This window comes from Balaenoptera borealis (genome assembly GCF_965194805.1).
Source record: "Balaenoptera borealis genome assembly, chromosome: 7".
NCBI classification, from domain to species: domain Eukaryota; kingdom Metazoa; phylum Chordata; class Mammalia; order Artiodactyla; family Balaenopteridae; genus Balaenoptera; species Balaenoptera borealis.
This window is the reverse complement of record NC_138864.1, coordinates 15,197,554-15,217,852: the sequence shown is the minus strand read 5'-3', so window position 1 is coordinate 15,217,852 and position 20,299 is coordinate 15,197,554. Positions and strand designations below refer to the sequence as shown.

The window sequence follows — 20,299 nt, the reverse complement described above, 5'->3', positions numbered from 1 at the left end:
AGGTAGAAGCTGGCAGAACAAAGAATTCGGGCCATTCCACACCCTCCTAAGCATGATCCTGGGGCCATCAAGAGGCTCTGAACTAGTTAGATGAATCCTGCAGAGGACTTTGTAAAAAAAATAAATCATTACAATTATTAGCATTGCTTATGTAAAGCAATCACAAAGAAAAAAGTTTATTTTCCTTTGTCTCAATTTTTCCCATCTTTAAACTTCTTTGCTGGTTTTCCTGGAATCTTCCAGCAGGATTGCCATTGATATTTCAAAAACACCACTTCCATTTTCCTTTATTTGGTTGGCTCTTTATGTTATTCCAAAACAAAAAGGAGTCAATCTCTTACAAGAAATAGAACACTGAAAAAATGGTCAGAGCTCACAGGATTCTAGGACAGCTATCATTCACGCATGAGCCCTGCAAACCTGACTAATGAGGTTTTGCCCCAAGATAGGACATGTCTTACACCCATTTAGGAGGTGCTTCAAGGACCCAGGCTGATCAGGGTGGGAAGCCCATGGAATTCGGTTTCGGAGTCAGTTCTGTGGTTATTTCGGACTCAAGGACTAACTTTTATAAACCATGACTGTTTCTTCCCTGGATACTGATCCCCGGTGGCTTCCTGGCTGCTGGGCTGATTAGGTTCGTTCTGTTCCTGGTCACCCTAAGCAGGTTAATGGGCAGAACTCATGGTCAGAGTAGCTCCAGACAAATGCAACGGCACCAAAAACCTGCCCAGCATGTGTCCAGGGGCCGCAATCGCCAAAGTGGCAGCACCTTCACAAGGACAGATCGCTATTGTTACTCTGCTGAAATTCACAGAAAGGACAGTGGTTTATGGAGGCTCCACGTGGTGCAGCCCGTTCTCATGCACACACTTACACACACGCTCACTCATTCACACACACTCACACTCACACACACCGCTATAAAAATCACCCAACATGGATGTTTCATGAAGCGTGATATCCAGAAAGCGATTATTCCTACAAATTTGCTATTAAAATGACCAAATCACCTACATGGCATAGACTGATTCTATTTCTGAAATAAGAGACGTGTCTAATTTTTACAAATTCCAGAGAAAAGAAACAAGGGCCACAGCATGCTTTTTTAAGGAGAAAATATGCCTTCTAAAACCTCATCACGGGAATAATGCAAAAATCTGGCTCTATTAAAATAAGCTCTAGTCCTGACTTGAAAGACCACGAATCAAGAGAGAAATATAGTTTCGTATGTATGTAAAGGAAATTCATTATTTTAACTCAGACATAAATAGATCTCCCTTAAGGATCCATTCAAAATGGGACTCATTAGCCGAAAGGTTTAATGCCAGCCCCCTCCCCTGGCCCGGTCAAGCCAGCAGTGCGCACTGGTGACATCAGGGAAGGAGAAAAGTGAGCGGCACACACTGTGCACCAGGTTGGTCACAGAGAGCAGGGCCAGGCAGTGCCACAGTTCAGACAGGAAGGTGCAGCTTTTTTAGTGCATGTCTGCCCTCACAGCCTACACTTCTGGGCTGTTACCTTCCAAAGCAGATTCTGACTCTCCCATTGTATGTAAAGAATTGGAAATCAACCTAGTCAAATCTTTTTGGAATAAATAAAATATAAATGCACAGGGAGGGAGGGAGCTCAGCAGATGCAAATCCTTGTACCCAGGTAGGCAGCGTCCAGGACTGGGACCAGCCCATTCTTCCTAAGGGCACATGGCAAAGCGGAGAGCGATTCGCAGAGGCCAGGGGTGGCTATGAAATCTACAAAAAGCCAAGGCGCTGATGGCCTTCAAGAGCCGAAAGGCAGGGAAAGGAAGTGAAGGTTACTCTTCACTTCTTCAGTCTGTTTTTACCAGAGGGGGCTCTGGAATTTATTTTCAGTGCTCCATGCTTGAATTGAAATGCCTCTCAACACTTTGCTTAAAATATTAAAACATACAGCATATAAAACAGTTGGCTTTCTGTATCTCTAAACGCAAATTAAGGACGTTAAATTTCTATACGCCAACAGCAAAACCTGCAACTCAGAAACTAGATGAGGCTCAACCGTTAACAACTTTTAAAATCCTTTATAGCGGACTCCTTTAGGGTTTGGGGTCTGGAGGGGACCCTATCACTAATTTGGACAAGGCAACTCTTGTGTCTTTTGTAATAACTGATAACTAATTATCCCGACGAGTGGAGACTTTCCATGTGAAATGCAAAGTATTTTGAACCCCAGCCAGACTCATCAAGATGATTTCCAAAATGCCAAAACAGGAACTTCCTATAATAAATAACCTATCACATTTACATCTCGAATTAGCAAATTTGGAAGAAAACGTGTAGTTTCAGCGCCAAAACAGAGATGGCTAAAGCCTGCCCAGCCCGAGCCCACACCCCAACCTCCACCTCCATCTGCGCTCTTCAGCTCTCAGAGAACAAACACGGGTCCAGGTGCAAATGCTCAACTCGCAAGGAATGCAGAGCAAAGAAAAGGACTGTAGGCTTGACTGCTGGTAATCCCCGTGGCCGCTCACCATTGGAAGTGGTGCTGGAGGCCACGGCTTTCTCGCTGACATCTGGTCGAGTGGAGCATTTCACTATGGAATTCTCCACTTTCTTCTTCTCAGTGGTCGTGGAGCTCTGGGACTGGGCCTCCATGACGCCTTCTCATTACTTCAGCTCTGGGCGACCAGGAACCCCTGAAAAAACAGCAGCGCCATCAATTTCAAATAAGAAGGGGAAAAAGGAAATCCCATTCCGAAGGCGGCTTCACCTGTCACCTGAGGAGGTGCCCAGAGCATCAGCCAATTCAAAATCTGGAAGACCCTTACCCGCAGGCTTTCTTGCAAAAAGGCCTCAAAGTTCTAGTAACAAGCCAGGAGAATTCTGTCTACACGTGCGAAAGGAGGAGAAAGGGACTTGCCCATAATGTGGGACTTTTCCTAAAATCCTACTGGGCGTTTGTTATTAAATGGTCTGAATATCTCCATTTTCAGCTGTGTTTATGGCGAGAAATCCAAGTGTCACATTACTCCTTCAAGCCACATCTACAAATGTCTCCGACATTTATAAGAAGGTGGCCGATTTTCTAAGAAGGGGCAGTAAGACAACTTTCCAAGCCAGGGAAGTTTTTTAGTTATTAATTAGATGTTTTAAAGAGTGATCGACAATTTCTCCCATCCAAGCCCAACTCAAAATTCTGAATCAGAGCATTCTGGTCAATGATTTTGCTTCCCTCACCAAGATATGTGAATCGCAACACGCCTCTTAAACCTAATTCTTTCAGGAAAACCATACTCTTTAAGCTTTCTTAAAACAGTAGAACATTTCCATTCATTTAAGTTACATTTTTAAAACAAACAAAGGTGACAGAACAACACACTCTGGATCCCACAGGAAAAGGCAAAAGATCACCCACAGCAAAGGCTGGAACCACTTAAGAAATATTAAAACTCAGCTAAAAGCAAGGGCAGTTACTCTGTCTTTCACCAGCTTCATTCATGTGATAATCGCCCTAACTCATCATTCATCAGTTTTCACTCCGTTTGGTTCATGTTCTTTTTTGGCAGTCATGATCTACACCTACAGAGAATACAAGAGAAGATGACAAGTCTCCTCTCTACCATGTTTCCCTCAAGCTCTCTAGATTGTGGGCATTTCTTCTGTGGAGTCACCTATTTTCTACATTTAGCGGAGGCCACCGTGTTCCATCAAAACAAGGATTAGAGAAATAAAACGAGCAAGTGCTTCACAGACTAAAAGAGTTAAAGTACCAGATGGAAGATTTTTAGTCATCCTTAACTCAAACTTGCAAGGGAACTGCAATCTGGGATAAGTAACTGGAAAAGCTGAAGGCCCAGAGGCCTCATGGACCTGGAGCACCAGCTCTTCCAGTAACTTCCATTTCTTTTCCTTGATTATCCAGTGGCATTCATTGTAAAACACACAAGTTATTTAAGAACAGCTTTTCTAGAATAAAAAAGACAAAAAGACGCCCTAAGTTAAATGTACATATCAATTATAAGATCCACTCCGAATTCAGAAACATCCCTCAAAGAGCCCCCATAGATCACAACAGTGAAGGAATATAGACCTTCTTTTCTCAAGGCTGCCACCGTACACAAGTCCACAGGGGAGGGCCTGATTGGCACCCCCTGGAGTTGTCCAGTGCCTCAGTTTCCTCATCTGTCACATGACAGTGTCACACAGTGGGACTTCACCTTGGGGGTGGGAGTGGGGGGGTGTCCAGTCCTCTTTAAGAATATGTTAAAACTTACGGACCCTCTCCCCCCAGAATCCCCTTAATCGCACAAAAAATTGTCCATTTGATTTCCAAGGGATCACAGGCCCTCCAAACCAGATAAAGAACCCTTGAAGGAGAAATTCTCAACCAGCCCTTCTAGCTTTACCAATCTCAGAATGATTTCTTTACATTTTTTGCATGAGCCCCCCAAATTGACTTAAATATCATTTTTAAAGCATGCCGCAAGAACAATTCAACCCATTCCATGGCACTGTTCCTCAGCGTGGTACAAAAGCCACCTGAATGAGCCTTGTTTCAGTGCTTGCAGACATTCAGAGTTGCAGGTCCAACCCCTGATGTCTTTGAGGTGGCCCCTGGAACCTTTATTTGAACCAGCACTGGTGACTATCAGTCTCAATGAAGCTCGCAGACAACTGCTCTACATATTTTTTGTTTGCTGCTCTGTACCCATACTGTAGGTGGTCCTCATTTAAGTCTTGGCAGATTGGATGAACTAATGAATGAAGTACTGAATTCCAACAGCCCAAAAGAGCCTATCCCAACTGCCATCCCAATAATGAACTCTGCATCGGTCGGGAATCTTTGTTGAATGTCCGTCTTCCCCTCCAGACCCTAAACTCCAAAGGCCGGGCTATCTACCCAGCACCTCATACCTGTAAGAATATTTACTGAGTAATAAGCGATCCAGCAATGATCCCATGACCCACACAGTTCAGTAGTGTCTTAAATCTTAATTGCCATAGATTTAGCTACATCTCTTTTCTTTTAGAGCCAGTGTTTCTTTGTAAACTGGCAAATTATATCAAAACTAAAAACTTTAATAGGAATATTTAATTAATCAAAACACTCCATTCTCAACCATTTTGGAGAAAAAGGGGCACTTACTATAATTGTTTCCCTCAAAACACAAATACAGTTTTACCGGTCGAATCTGGATGGAGTTTACGAATACTGGACACAGAGACAAGCTAATGGACCAGAGGGGGGAAAGAAAAAAAAAACCATGAAGAGATGGGACTCTTGTCTCTTCCTTAGGAGAGGGAACTAATTAATAGTAGTGAGGAGACAAGTCACCAAAGCTCCTTGACAAACTTGGTTTTTGTGGAGTTGTTGGTTTTTCCCCCAAGCAAAAGACTTCATTTTAACAAAGCAATAAAAACCCTCCAAATACTCATCACCAGAGAGAGGCTCAGTGAGAAGAGGTAAAGCCCCAGGCGCTGATTGAAATCGCACTAATTAATGGTCTTGGAGAACACTAATTCCTCCCTCCACCCCCTGTTCAAAATGGATTTTTTTTTTAAATAGACCCTTGGTCACTCAAAAGTCTACCCCCTTCTTCTATTTTGACAACTTATTTTTGGATCTCATTAGTTAGTAACTAATTATTTAAAAGTGTGGTTTATGCTTGGAACAAGGCTATAAAAATGGCAACTTGCCAAGGCAGACATCTGCTTCCTGTATATCCCTATAAATTATCTCAGCTTATTTTACTGATAACAACCCAACTTTGTCCCTGTCAGTTACAAAGGAGAAAGTTGGGGGTTTTTTAAATAAATTTATTTATTTATTTACTTTTGGCTGTGTTGGGTCTTCATTGCTGTGCGCAGGCTTCTCATTGCGGTGGCTTCTCTTGTCGCGGAGCACGGGCTCTAGGCATGTGGGCTCAGTAGTTGTGGCACATGGGCTTAGTAGTTGTGGCACACGGACTTAGTTGCTCTGCGGCATGTGGGATCTTCCCGGACCAGAGCTCGAACCCATGTCCCCTGCATTGGCAGGCGGATTCCTAACCACTGCGCCACCAGGGAAGCCCTAAAGGAGAAAGTTTTAACATTCTAGACTCTCACACCTCAGCAAAACTCTGCACCAAGAACTAGGGAGCAGAAAAGAGCGCCTGCTTCTAGCTGGGGTGGCAATTTTTTCATAGAATATTCAGCCGAGTTGGGAAACTCAGTCCTGAGTTGATACAGGAAAGCATGAGGTAGTACAGAAGTGACCAGTAAAAATTCCTGATGGAATCCTAAAACATACATAACTAGGGCCGTAGCCTATAGGACTCCTTATAAAACCTGGCGTTTCTTAAATAATAAAGTATAATTTATTTAGAACGTAACTCTCAAGGAAAACTTTTCAGTTCTGCTTCACTTCAAAGATCTTTCTCTGAGGAAAACATGCCACTGGTTTTCAGATGTGAATGAAATAAGACTTTTAGACCCTGCTCCTTTTCTTACAGGGCCAAACTGTTCTCCCTCAATCCTTTTCACCACTGCAACATTACATGCAAGATTTGCTGGCATGCCCCTTGACTTTATATGCTTATGAAAAAAAAGAGAAAAAAGAAAAACTATTTGTAGCTGATGTTTGAGTCCCAGCAGCTTGGGTATATGGGGAAAAAAACAAAAACAAAAAAAACCCTGCAACCAAGAAAAACTGCTCTAATAGGCCTGCTAAAGCCTGACGTTTCATAGGTAAAAGCAGGAATGAAAACGCCTTCTTGAAAGCAAACAGTCATGGCTTTTCCCCATTCAGCTGTCCCTGATCCTTCTGTAATTTTCCCGAGGCCTAAACCCAGGGCACAATTAATTCCGGACCCTCTTTTAAAACTAATCCCTCTCCTACTAGTGACCTGCCCACAGGAGGGTCTTTCCTTTCTAGATTATAAATCTGAACTTGCATCAACCTCCTAACAAACGAGACATCCTATCCTGGAGCCACTGACCAGGTGATGCTGTAGTGCATGTCTCCACTCGAAAGGCAGCCAAAGAAAAGCTGCAATATTTATCACCAATTTGGAGAAATGGAGGGGAGGGGGCAAGACCTGCATTGGAAACAGCACTCCCCCACCCCACCCCTGCAAAGCCTCAGGTGGCCCTCTCCTTAGAGTGGCCACTTGGAGCTGCAATTAAAAAATACAAAAACAAAACCAAACCAAAAAACACAAGCACTTTCATCTTTGCAAAGATAAGCTGTCATTTGCGTGTTTCTTTTTCCGTTTAGTAAGCAGTGGGCTGCGGTCAGTGCTGCCTGGGAGCGCTCGCATCCTGCGCTTCCACGCCAGCTTCCCTTCTGTTCCCCGCACGGTTCCAGGATCCGCGTCTTCACACCTCGGCCGCGTCCCCGCGTCCCCGCCGCCTCCCCCCCGCCCCACCCCCGGGATCCCGGCGTCGCCGTGCGGGCCCCGCTCCCCGCACGCGGTCGCAGTCGGTGCAGCGGCGGCCCCGGGGCGCCCGCCTCGCCGTCTGCTCCCTCCCCGGCGCGGGCAGACCCGGCCGCAGCTCCCGATCCGCGCCCCGAGCCCGGAGCGCCCGGCCGCGCAGCGCTGGTTCCTCGGAATCGGCCGGCCCCGCTCGCATCCGCCCTCCGGCAGCGTCCCCGCGGAAAGCGCAGAGCAGGGGCCGGACGATCGGAACCCCGCAGGGCCTCCGCCGCCCAAGGGGCAGCCCTGTACACTCTGCATCACCCCGGGCACCGGCTCCCCGGGCACTGGAAAACTCTCGGCACAACTGGGCAGCATCTCCAGCAGACAGTGGTCGGTGGCCGCCCTGCATGCAGTCACACAGCTGCTTCACTGGCTGAATTCGGAGAGATGCAACTGGCCGGGCACTTTGCAAGGCAACACCCTCTGTGCGGCACTACAATACAACGCTGCGGAACCCTTGACGTCTTCAGGAAACCCCTGGCTGTGTGCGTCACTTCACCAAACTTCTAACTTGCTTCACCGGCTCTTAACCCTGTTCCAAATGTTGTTCGTTCATCAGCTGCCCTACATAGATGAGGTGTTGTGAATGGCGTAGGCACAGACCCATCTCATGGGCTCTCGGGGAGGAGGGCCCTCAGTGGGGTTCCAAAGTTCAACCTTAACCACGAGGCTTTAGACAGTAAATGGAGAGCGTGAGAAATCACAATTCTGGGAACATGTGCAAAAATCAGCCTTTCCCCTTGCAGATCTCTGCAGTGAACCCTGGGAATGCGCATACAAGCAGGATTCCGTGATGGGTTAAACCCTTACAATGTTCAAAAGGAAGCGCCAGGGCTAAAACCAACGTTTGAAATGATGTTTGAACTGTATAAAACGACTTTCTAATCGAAGGTGAAATGAAACAGTAGTTATAAACTGATAATGCATCCTTTGTGAACAGCAGACTACTTCATTTATTTCCCTAATCCAGCTGGTTTATTTTTCAGTGGCCTGAATTTGGGATTTCCTCTTTTTTTTTCTTAATGCATTTAAAGATTTAAAACAACTAAGTTAAAAGCCTGATTCGTGCCAACCTGATCAGTTTCTGATGGGTTAAAACAGCTATTGCCAAGGAGGGATCAGAAAAAAGAGGCATTCCAGGAGGAAGGGCAGCACTTTGAACAGCATGGCGATTAGGCCTTAAGTGAGAAATGATTCTCTGCAACCCAGGGAACTCTTTGCTCAAGAGGAATAAGACTTTCCTCCAGAGAAAGTACCTTTACTTACACCTGCCCGTATATTTACAAGCTGAATGATCTTCCTAATATGCTAATATTTCAAAAATCCAGAAGAACTAGCCTGTGTAAGGATTTCTAAGGAGCTGCCACCATAACACTGAAAAGTGACATTTCTCTCACACTGTATTACTTACTAGCAGATTACCTGCTCCTTCAAGACGCCAGTCTGAGAGCAACCGTTTAGGTAAAATTCCTATTAAATAGTTATACCTTCCTGCAGCATTAAAACTCAGTTCCTAAAGAACATGACTGCTCTAGGAAAAGTTTTTTTTTTAAATCAAGAAGCACAAACTAATGCTGATTTTAACTTTTGAGCAATTCTGGAAGTGAGAAATAGCATGAGTTTCCATGAGCGAAATTTAGGGAATTTGAAACATTTCAGTGGATTCCATGTAATCATGCTTTATAGAAAACCTCGTATAGGTTGGTAATGTTGATGTTTCCTGGTGCTCAAAATACCTTTCTGAACTTAAAATCAATTAGATATGCATAACCTCTGTGACACACCAACAGTTAGTTCCCAGTTCCCAAGATTCCTAAGGCTTCCTCTCCCTCCCCTGACTGCACTGCCTTTCTTTCCTGCCAGCTCAACTCCATAAGTTCTTAATGAAATCTTCATGAATTTTTAACTATAGTATTTTTAAATGTGCAATTATTTTACCTTTACATGTGATTTCCCCCCCCCACCCCATAATTAGGAAAGCCTGAAGCCGTAACTGCAAGTAAGAAAGCTCCTATCTGTTCAAGCTGCCAAAAATGGTCTTTCGTAGCCTAGAGGGTTCCCCAAATCTGCTGCCTATTGTTTTCAGATCTTTCTTTCCCAGTTTCTGAAGCTCCTAATCTCAGATAAACAGTATTCATGACAGATGCCCCTCGAAAAGAGAATGGAATTACTCTAAGGGGAAATAATTACCTGGCTATGGACTGAGTTTGGTTTCAGTAGATTAACTGCATCTCAACTTTTAAGAAACCCATATATTTAACTTCAACTACTGAAAAGCATATTTGACGTGAAGTCATCATTGCTACTAGCGTTAAAATCACAAGTTACATTTTGTGTGCCAGTTTTACTTTTCTGCCATGTGTATTTAAAAGGAAAGATCATCAGCTACTCTGACTTCCTCTGCTGCCAGGAGGACTTCATGAGAAACATTTGAAGGGTAAAGGTCTCTATTTAATACTTGTTACTGTTTCTGAGTTTTGCAAAAATTATGAAACACCAGTTCGGTGTACTTTGGTTAGGCTTTGCAGGAAGTGCCCTGCATAGCGGGTGCCATGAAGGAATGAGCTGGCACCCCGACTTTCTGTGGGTTTGCTGGAGACAGACAATCCTCAGACAGAAAAGGAGATCTGTAAGTCAGTTATCGGTCTATAGATCCGCTAAGCTCATGGAAACGGCATTTCCCTTAAACCTACGTATATCACGAAAACAGCGTGACTGATCAAAGGTGACCCTTGTCTCACTTCCCTAAGGTGTACAGGAATTGAGTTTTCACACATTTTCAGAAGAAAAAACTCCCTAAATTTTAAAATCCTTCTTAGAGAACTTCTATAACTTCTGGTTCCTAGAATCAGGTGTGCCTTTACAATCAAGCTTAAGAGAGTAGAATACATGTTCTATGAAGAGGAATATACTTTTAAACCATCACAAATATGAGACCTATATCCGCGGGGTGTTAAAATCAGCTGGAGATCTCCCAAAGGTACTTATTTTTTTTTGTCTGGTACTGTTCATCATACTTCAACCTCCCGATTTTTAAACTGGGGATTCTTGAATCTTAACTGCAATTTGAAAAGCACATTTTTCATAATTTAAGGATTTTTAATCAGGGCTTATTCAGTAACAGTTACCCCCTGGTCCACTCAGCCTATAAACTTTGCAGAATTCTTCAGCTGTCTTACTTTTTGGCCCCTGCCCACCAATCATGTACAAAACCACCAATGCAAACTATACCGAACGATGCACCCTCCCAGTGAAATGCCCTGGTGTGGAATTTCATTTGAATCTCACAGTTCAAACAGCAGATGTTGTCCTGAAGTGGCGTGGCTTGGTCCACGCTCCATTCAGATTTCCATACATCTTAGTTCATTAAGGCTTCATTCTTGAGCTGCTGCCTGAGGTTCCTCGACACACAGGTAACTCCCTTGAGACTGAATTATTCTTTTCTAAAATACCACAAGCTGAAATCGAGAATTTGGTTTAACTGCTTCATTCCTTCCTTACAACAATTTGAGAATTAGCTTTCATCTGAACTGTGAGTTTTCAGTCTCTTTTTGTAAAAATCCATAGTTTGTAATGTACAGCACTCTGGAATATTGTTAGGTGTTTTATGCAATCTCCCCCAAAAGTCCAAGTAGCTAAAGCTGCAGATTTCCACATGAAAATAAACAAATAAGATGTCACACTGCCTTCTGAAGGTACTCCAAGAGACAGAGATTTAAATAAAAGGACACTTATCTCCCATTATATTTCATTTTGTGGCACAAAAATTACCCAAATATACCAACAAATGCTGATGTTTCAAACATACTCCTGTGTCACATACACATACACACACACACACACACACACACATGCCATCACCCCCCCCCCAAAATAAAAGTAAAGAAAAGAAAAGCCCACTAGCTGTTTGAGGCTAGCAATCAATCCAATTTACTGCAGGTACAATTTACATGTACACTGCATGCCACAACGAAACCACAGTGTGATGCCAATAGGGCCCTTAAGAAAGTTTTCCCCTAAATCTCTGGAAAGGAGCTTTAAAAGAAAGCAAGGATTACAGTCAGCTAGAAGGTAGGGAGGGGACTTACCTCAAACCCAGCCAAGCAGAAATCAGAGCAGTAATTCTACAAGTCGGCAGAGTACACTTTCAAGGCTATAATGGTGTGAAGAAGTGCTGGGCCACATGGCCTGAAGGCAGCGCTAATACCCTGATGACTGATGCCGGCCGGGCAGACAATGAATTTGGGGCTTGAAAACTAACAGGAACCATGCAGTACTTTGACAAATGGGCTTTCACAATTTCATTCATTGAATAACCTTTAAGCACAAAATTGGCTCGAGTTCTCTTGGGAATTATGTGACATGTCGTTGGACGATGATGTGAGTATTTTCCTTTTTTAATTATGACTCCATATGCAAAATGCAAAAGCACCCTAATGTGAGGACACAACTCCAGATACTGCAGATGCATATGTGGAGCTCAACACAGTATTGCCTTTCAGGAGGGGACTGGAATGTTCCAATGCCACCTTATTAACTAGGTAATGGCCCGTTCATTCAGTTTCTTTAGAGAGCCATAGATTTTCTGGGATGTTTTGTTGGGTTGAAATATACACACACAGAACAAAAAACACTTTCACATTAAAGAAAAAAAAAAAAAAAAAAAACCCGAAAGTGGTCATGAGTAGCTAAGAAGTGTGGCACTAAAATATACTGCATTTAGAATTACAAGTGGAAAAAGTCTAAGCTTAAGGGGCGAGGCGAAGGAAAAGTGCCTTGAAACAATTGAGACACCACATAAGGTTTGCAATCGAATACACTTGCCAACCCAGTTAACATCCGATTTCTTCCCAACGGCTCCCCTCCCTTATAACCCTGTAAAACCAGCGCTTAGATGGAAAAATCATAATTTTGGCAATTTCGAAAGAGAGCATGAAATATCTAGAGTGTCTCTAAATTAACAAGTACCACTTACTGTTAAAGCATTTGCCTTTAACAGCTTCTAAAAACTTAAGAAAAGGATCTTAAAACAGGAAGCTTAGTGAGCTCATAAACCTGTTATTGGAGCCAGGAACACATAGCATATTTAATCTGCAAACTGTGAGAGTCTACAGTGATTTCAGCAAGATCTGAGGCATGCCCTCAAGGTTTGCTGGGATCTGGGATTAGGGGGTTGATAAGAACCTCTACTGCCCACGGACATGTTTTTCTTCTGCAGTTAAACACAAATGCACAGAGACGTTTGACTGCTGCTTGGCGTTACTGCTCAAGTTATAAAAAAGCTTTGCAGCTCCTTTTGCTGTCAATATATCAAAGTTAAAAAAAAAAATCATCAAAGTGTGAAATTTCATTTAAAGTCTTCGCCAGTCTACAGCTCTATTTCACAGGCCCATCAAATACAAGTAGAGATGAAAAATACACTGAAAGTGCTTGAGAAAAGTTTGTGGTGCTCCCCCTGCCCTGTTGTTGTTTATTCTGTCTCCCTTTATTTGCTTTGAAACTAGAACAAATCAATTTTCATCTGGAAAAATGACAACAGGAAGTGAAGGGCAGCATCTTCTAGTAGCCTTTAATGAAAAGACAACCTGAAGTCATTATTAGAGTGGAATCTTGTGCTTAACAAATGAAATAGAGAGACACACACACACACACACACACACATGCACGCACAATTTCTTCTACAGTCATGTCAGCATTTTAATTGACTCTCATGATATAAGTTGGCAGAAAATTTCTTGAATCTTCCAAAACAAATCAGACCGGCTATAGAATATGGATGCCAGCAAAACTAAAACCTCCTTCAAAGAATTCTTTAGCTGGGGATTTACAACAATTGCATAAAGAAGAAAAGGCTGACTTTTAAGATAATCTACTATAGTCTAAAAGCATTAACATTCCATTACTAAGGTTTTCTTGAGGATTTCATGACTCACTGATTCACTTTTCCTTTAAGACTGGTTTTTTTTTCTTAATACATTACTGTCTCCATATAAGTGAGTGCACGGCAAAATGATCATTAAATTGTTTCCTTTCGTAAACTCCCAAACCCTATCCTTAAAAAAGGGGGGCAAGGGGAATCTCAGTAAGCAGGATACCTCACATAGATTGTAAGGACCCCTAAATGGCAAAGCACAGAGGAAGTCTGAAACCCTTACAGCATGCAGGTAATTAAGAAAACTGGCCAAGAAACAAAGGAAAGTTCAACTTTTAGGCTTGGGCATCAAACTGATAAATTAATGACTCTTTCATTAAATAAGTAATGAAATAATTCACCAGAGTCATTTTTCATCAGTACTGAATTTTCTCATTTCTGTCTGTAGTCCTTTGCAATTTCGACATACTGGAAAAATGTGTTTATGTCAGGGTTCGATCAAGGAACACAAACATGTTAAAGGTACCGGGAAGTGGTAGGTATCTGAGTTGAATCTACTAGCTTTTCATAACAATACAATCTATACCGTTTAAAGTGCTTCTGCGTGTGTGAAATTTCACTGGACACCTCTCACACTGGACCTACTCAGGCATCTGAAACCAAAGCTTCCCTAGGCTGACTTCAAGAATCATATACCCTGAAAGGATCTCCCCTTAGGCAGGCAGTTTCTAATTAAATAGCTTTTAGTATAAAATAAACCTCTTCTCCCTATAAGTATGCTATTACAACTAATTTAAATGTTAGTTCATGTTTGTTTCAGGTCTGACTATAGTCCAACTGGCCAAAGTGTTTGTGTACCAGGTTAAGACCAATATTTCCTAACATAAACAAATTCTTTAGATACTTCACACAGTTTACATTGTAAAGCCAATCACCACTGCTTTAATAAAGCCCCTCAACTGAAATACTGTTCTGCTTCAGAAAGACGAAGCGATTCTGTGGTTATTTCACTACTTTGAAACATAGCATTTTCCTCCTTCAAAATAATCTTGACACATGTAATTAAGAAACTGTCAGACCATTATTAATTTTTAATTTAAAACCTAAATGAAATAATTACAGGAATCAATCAATAAGGCACCTATTCAAATTACAGAGCAATTACATAAATACTCAAAATTAATACTTTAGGCCAATTCTTGAAGATTTCCGTCTATAATATAATAAGACTTCAAACAACACAAAAAGTGTAACATGGGGACCATGAATAGTTCCTGCCTTAAACAGACAGAAAGGACCATGGCAGAGGGCCACACCGGCCATGCCCAAGGCGCTCACGCTGGAACGCTTTTTAAAAGTTAATTGATTTCCACCATACACTTATTTCAGGGATCTCAAAAACATCTCAATTCTGTCCAAAATCACATTGGGAGGGAAAAGCCTAATTACCGCGAATTTCCAGCAAAGGGCTCTGCAGAGACGAACTGGGGAGAAGAAGGAAGAAAGATAAAGGAGAGCAGAAGATGTTTTCTAGAACCAGTCCGGCAAATGGCACACTGCGCAGGTCTCTGCACAGCGGCCGACCCTCCATACCTCCGACTAAAGGGCTCTTTTACTTGGAGATGCGGACAGTCCATCATTTCAAACTGAAATGGCAGCTGGAAAATGTGGAACAGCTGGCAGAGAGCTGGGAGAAAATGTTTTACATAAATATATGTACATATAAACTGGCAGAGGGCCACGAGCGCTGTACCCAAGGCCAGAGTCTGTTCGGGACTGCACACCCGGGAGATGAGACCCTGGGGGCGGGCGGGAGGAGTTGCGGGGAGGATGCCTCCTTCATACTCTTGTCTACACGGGGTCAGCAAGGGAAGCGTGGGTCCAGCTGCTCTCGGGATGGCATCTCCCAAAGGAGGTGTAATCAGGGACGTGAGCACAAAGTTCAGGGGAGGATAAAAGGCCTGGGTGTGCGGTGGAGCTTCGGCATCTGGCAATCTGCTTAGAAGTCGCTTCACAAACTCTCCAAGTTTGGGTAAATATTTATTCCCTCTCCACCTCCTCCCGGCCCTGTGCCCTCTGCAACTCCAAAAAGTAACTGTCCCCTGCAGAGTGATTCATACCCAACTCTGCTCGGTGAAAATGCGGCCTCTTAAATGACTGCTGCAGGGACCACGGTTACCCCCCGCCCAACTTCCACCGCTCACTCCCTGCAGTTTCTAGTGCTTTTCTTTCTTTTGTTTTCTTTTTTTCTTTCTTTTATTCTATTTTTTTTTTTTTAATGCTGTCCCTGGAAAAGAAAAGAAATGAAAGAATCCCAAATCATCCACAGATGGTACAGCTTTCACTTTTCCTCTCTCAGGACGGAGGCGCGCCTCCCTCGGATGAGAAGCGCAGGCTGGAGGAAGCCCCCGCCGCGGCGCTCCCCGCGCGCACCCACCTCGCCGCCCGCCGACTTCCGCGCCCGGCCCCCCGGGGGGGATGCAACAGTGCGAAGGCGGGCGCCGGGGCCCCGGGGGCTAGCGGAGTTCCTTTAAGCCCTCGGCGTGGGGAGTGGGGGCTTGGGGCGCCTTCGCCGCGGCTGCTGCAAACTTCTTCACTGCCCCCACCCCGCCCCAACTTCGGGAGGTGAAATTCTCCAGTCCGTCTCCGGATGGCCGCCGAGTCAGACGCTGGGAAGGGGAGCAGGAGGGGGCGAAGGGAACACTCGCTCCGACGCCTTACCCGCTGCTCCCGAAATCTGGGCGCCTTTAGACAGCCATATTCAGTTCCTCCCGAGCCCCCCCGTCGGGGACCCCCCCTGTCGCCCCGGACGCGCGGGCGCGGCCGCCGGAGCGGGCTCCCGGGTGCGGAGCCCCGTGAAACAAAGAACTTCGGGCGGGACGTACCTGCGGCGGCGGCGGCTGTCAAGTCCCCGAACTTCCCATAGACCCGCGTCCGGGGCGCGGGCGGGCAGCTCCGGGCTCCGCGCGGCCGCGGGCGGCTCGGGCTACGGCGAGCGGCCGGGCAGGGCGCGGGGGACGCCGGCGGCGGGCATGGTGCGGCGCAGGCGGCCGCCGGGCGCGCGGGGAGGGCGGGTCGGAGTGGCGAGGGGGCGCGAGGGCGAGGGTGCGAGCGCGCCGGCGGCGGTGGCGGTGGCGGTGGCGCTGCCCCTGCCCGCTCCCGCCCGCTCGTGCGGCTCCGGCATCGGTTTCAGGGATCGTGTAATCCGATCCCTTCTGACTCACAGGCCCTGAGTGACAGTTCTGATTTGGTTCACCCGCGGGAGGGAGGAGAAAGAGAAAGAAAGAAAGCCCCCACCGCACTCCCCTCCTGGCATCCAATCGACTTTCTGGAAGAAGGTCCCATCCCGGCCTGGAAACCCGCGCGGGCTTGGAGGCGCCCCCCGCCCGGACCCGCGCAGCCTGCGCTACTCACGGGTGGAAAAGTTGTTCTTCGGCTCTGCGCTTCCCTCCCTCGCGCTCCCTCCTTCCCTCCTCTCCTCCTCTTCCTCCTCCTCCTCCCCGCGCTCCTCCTCCCCCAAGTTTTAACAGATGTTGCCGGACTCTCGGCTCTCGCTCGTGCTCCCTCTTCCCCCGCCCCCGCCCCGTCCCTTTTCTTTCGGCCCCTCTCTGGCGGCGCGGTGGGGACGCGCCGAGCAGCAGGACGCCTGCCGCCGCAGGGGGCGAAGTTGGGAAAACTTGGAGGAGTGCGGCTCGCCTTACTTTTGCTTTCTCGCTCCCTGCAGGCCGCGCCGGGTGCCCGCGCTTCCCCGCCCGCCGGGTCCCCGCGCCCGCAGCGGGTCCCAGCGGCGACGCGGGCGGTGGCGAAGAGGCGGCGCGGGCCGGGGTCGGGGGCTGGCGGGGGGGGAGCCCGGGCGCCCCGAGCCACGCGCGCGCTCCCTCCCCGCCCTCCGCCTCCTCCGCCCCTCCCCGATCCTCACACAGACACATTCAAGCCTGCTCCTCCTCTTCCCCCTCCTTGACCCCGCGCCCGCTCGGCGCGCCGAGGCCCCACCCACCCGGCGAGGGGAAGGGGGCCCGGGCGTGAGGTCACCGCCGCCCTCCCCGCCCGCGCTCGCCACACCGCCGGGACGCCCCCGCCGCCCCGCGCCCCGCGCGCCCCGGCAGCGTCTCCCAGCTCCCCTCGCCTCCCAGCCCGCCTTTCCCGCTCCCTTTTCTCCCCGCTCCCAGTTTGGGCTCCCTTTTTCTTCTTTTAAGGCCTCTCTGATCACAACCCCCCCTCCTTGGCTCGCCCACTCCTTGTACATTTCCCCAGGCCAACCCTGAAACTCCCCCTCGCCGGAGGATGCTTTTGAAAGTTCAGGGTTTTTCTCTCCACCGGACTCATCTGCCCTTTGGGGCCAAATCTGGGAAGTAGGAGCTCCCACTACACAGCCTGCTGTCCCCATGGGCTACTTTATAAAGGACACAAAAACAAAGACCCCGGGCTTGGAGCCTGGACTCCAACGTGGTGCTTTTCCCTGAGCTACAAAGTGTCTCTGTCCCTGATTGATTTTCAGCGGCCCATACCAGAAAAAAATTATTTTCCCTCTGTTCTCAACCGGCCAGCCTGCATCCATCTGTTCCCTTTCAGTGTACTCAACCTGGACCTGTAACCCAAAAAACAGAGTTCCCATGGGGGGAAACAAAGGGGGGGGGAAAAAAGAAAGGAAAGAAAACCCCTGTGGCATCCCCAAATCCGTTCTTCGTGAGGTAAGCTGAGATTCCACCCACCCACCCACCGGCCGCCAGCAGCGCCTCGGAGCTCAGGGTGCACTTGTGTTGACTCGGAGCATCCTGACAGAAAGAAGAGCGTAGGTGATTGAATGATTAGCTGTTAGGATCTGAAGAGCATTTTGAGATTCAAATGCTTAACTGGAGAATTTTGAAGGGAATTGATGGTGGTATTCACTATTTGTTTCCTGGGACTTGTTGCTTATCTCAAAGACTCCACAAAAGCAGACCCTGCCTTAAGCTTTTATGGTAGAAGCAGTGAAGATAAAGGGGGGCTGAAGGTCCTTTTTAGCCATTCATTTTACGATTTCTCTCTCTACGCCACCATGCTTGGAAAAAAAAAAACCAACTCACCACTGACTCATCATACAGAGCAGGGGTCTCAGGATACATGGGTGGTGGTCCCAGCTTCTCCTCACTAACTGGCCTTAGGCCCAGGAGGATTGTCTGAGCCCATCTGTGGGATGGTGATAGGAAAACCAGGCCGCATACCTCCCAGGATTTGTAAGGGTTTCCAATGAGATAATGCGTGTGAAAGTAGAAAGGGACACAAATGTGTAAGAATTATTATTATACTTCCTGTATATGCTCCAGCATCAGTCACAATATTTTTTTGTATTCAAGTACTGCTTCTGCCTCAATCACATGAATGCAAATAATACATCCTGATAGCCTCCTCTGTTCACCCAATGGCAAAAAAATAAATAAAAAGGAGACAGACAGCCAATAAATCAACAACTGGAATAAACTAGATATTTTGACTTTTACTTAAACGTCTTTTGCACATTTTGGATCATGAAGATCTTGATTCTCAGTTTTAAAAAGACAAGAACAAAGAAAAAGCAGCTTGTCTTTCCCCCTGTGCCCATCAGAATAGCTAAAAACAAGAGGAGAAATAAAGCTGGCGTCTCCTGTGTGTCCCTGTGTCCTCACCTTAGATTCTTGACAGAAATGAACAGTTTTCTGCTTTAGTGGTAAACATATATGTGAGTGGGAACATTTGGCAGAAATAGTAGCGGAAATAAAAAACTTGGTTAGCCCTCGTGTGAGTTAAATACTGCCATAATACAATCACTTTCAATCTATATTAACACAAAAATTACTTTTCCAAAGGAAATCTTGTGTGGAATCCCAAAATACAAAAGAAAGCTACTCTGGTTGCAGTTGGGTGGAGTCTCAGGGCCCAGCCCCCTAGCCTTGTTTTCTTCAATGGCTCCTGAGACAGCTCTAAAAACCCCAAAGTCACCCTGACACTCAATAGTGTAACCTCCTTGCAATGATAAACAGGCACTTACAGATTTACAGGCCTTTGTCCATGTCTAAAATTCCACCATTATAGAGTCACTTACTGACAGCTTTCATCAGTTCTCTTTTCAAACGCAAATGTCCTAGGACATTTTAACATATATATATGTTAAACATATATATATATGTCTTCAAAATGATTAAGCTTATAAGACAGTTTTTGTTTGTATGTCTTTTGGCAACAAATTGGATGAAGTAGGAGACTTGAAGATCTTAGTATGAGTTTCCTAGGGCTGCTTATAACAAAGGACCACAAACTGGGTGGCTTAAAGCAACAGATATCCACTGTCTCACAGTTCTAGAGGCTAGAAGTCCAGGTCTCAGCAAGGCCATGCTCCCTCTGAAACCTCTAGGAGAAAGTCTTTCCTTGCATCTTCCTAGCTTCTGGTGGTGTCTGTCAGTCCTTGGTGTTTCTTGGCTTGCTACTGGTTCACTCCAACCTCTGACTCTATAGGCATATGGCATCCTCCCTTTGTTTCTCTCTCTCTCCTCTTCCGAAGGACACCAGTCAGATTAGAAGCCCACCCTACTCCAGTATGACCTCATCTTAACTAAGTGCATCTCCACAACCCTGTTTCCAAATCAGATCACCTTCTGAGAGTACAGGAGTTAGTTAGAACTTCAACATATCTTTTTGGGGCGGAGACAATTCAACCCATAAAAATACTGAAAGTGACAGAAGAGGATGAAGGATCTGCAACTAAGAGGACAAAGGATGAACCTGAGAACAAACTTTGCATGCTCCTTTGTATTTTTTTTGCCCTGTCACGTGTGCTTTTCCATAATGACTCTTCTTGCCCTCACTTACTATTACAGCTCTTCCATCTCTCTTCACATAAGCCCCCTATTAATTATTGGGGAATTCCAAGTACAATTTCATGTGTATTGATAAGCTCCCAGCTGCAAGTGACAAAATTCCAACTCAAATTGGCTTAAGTTAAATTTAAAGTGGGGAACGGGTGTTTTGTTGACTGA

General features: G+C 45.9%; 1 protein-coding gene across 5 annotated transcripts in view; it reads right to left on the bottom strand.

The window, feature by feature from the left end:
• The window catches only part of GLI3 (GLI family zinc finger 3), a 287,400-nt gene extending 270,188 nt beyond the window's left edge, over positions 1-17,212 (bottom strand). Inside the window, exons 1-3 of one of the 5 annotated variants that reach the window (XM_082399704.1) lie at positions 17,009-17,212; positions 16,193-16,536; positions 2,510-2,674 (exon numbers count right to left, since the gene is read on the bottom strand). In XM_082399704.1, the coding sequence (XP_082255830.1) occupies positions 2,510-2,633 (124 nt within the window). In that variant the 5' untranslated portion in view covers positions 2,634-2,674; positions 16,193-16,536; positions 17,009-17,212. The other 4 variants (XM_082399705.1, XM_082399706.1, XM_082399707.1 and 1 more) reach the window with 4 other exon arrangements.
• Positions 17,213-20,299: the final 3,087 nt, after the last annotated feature.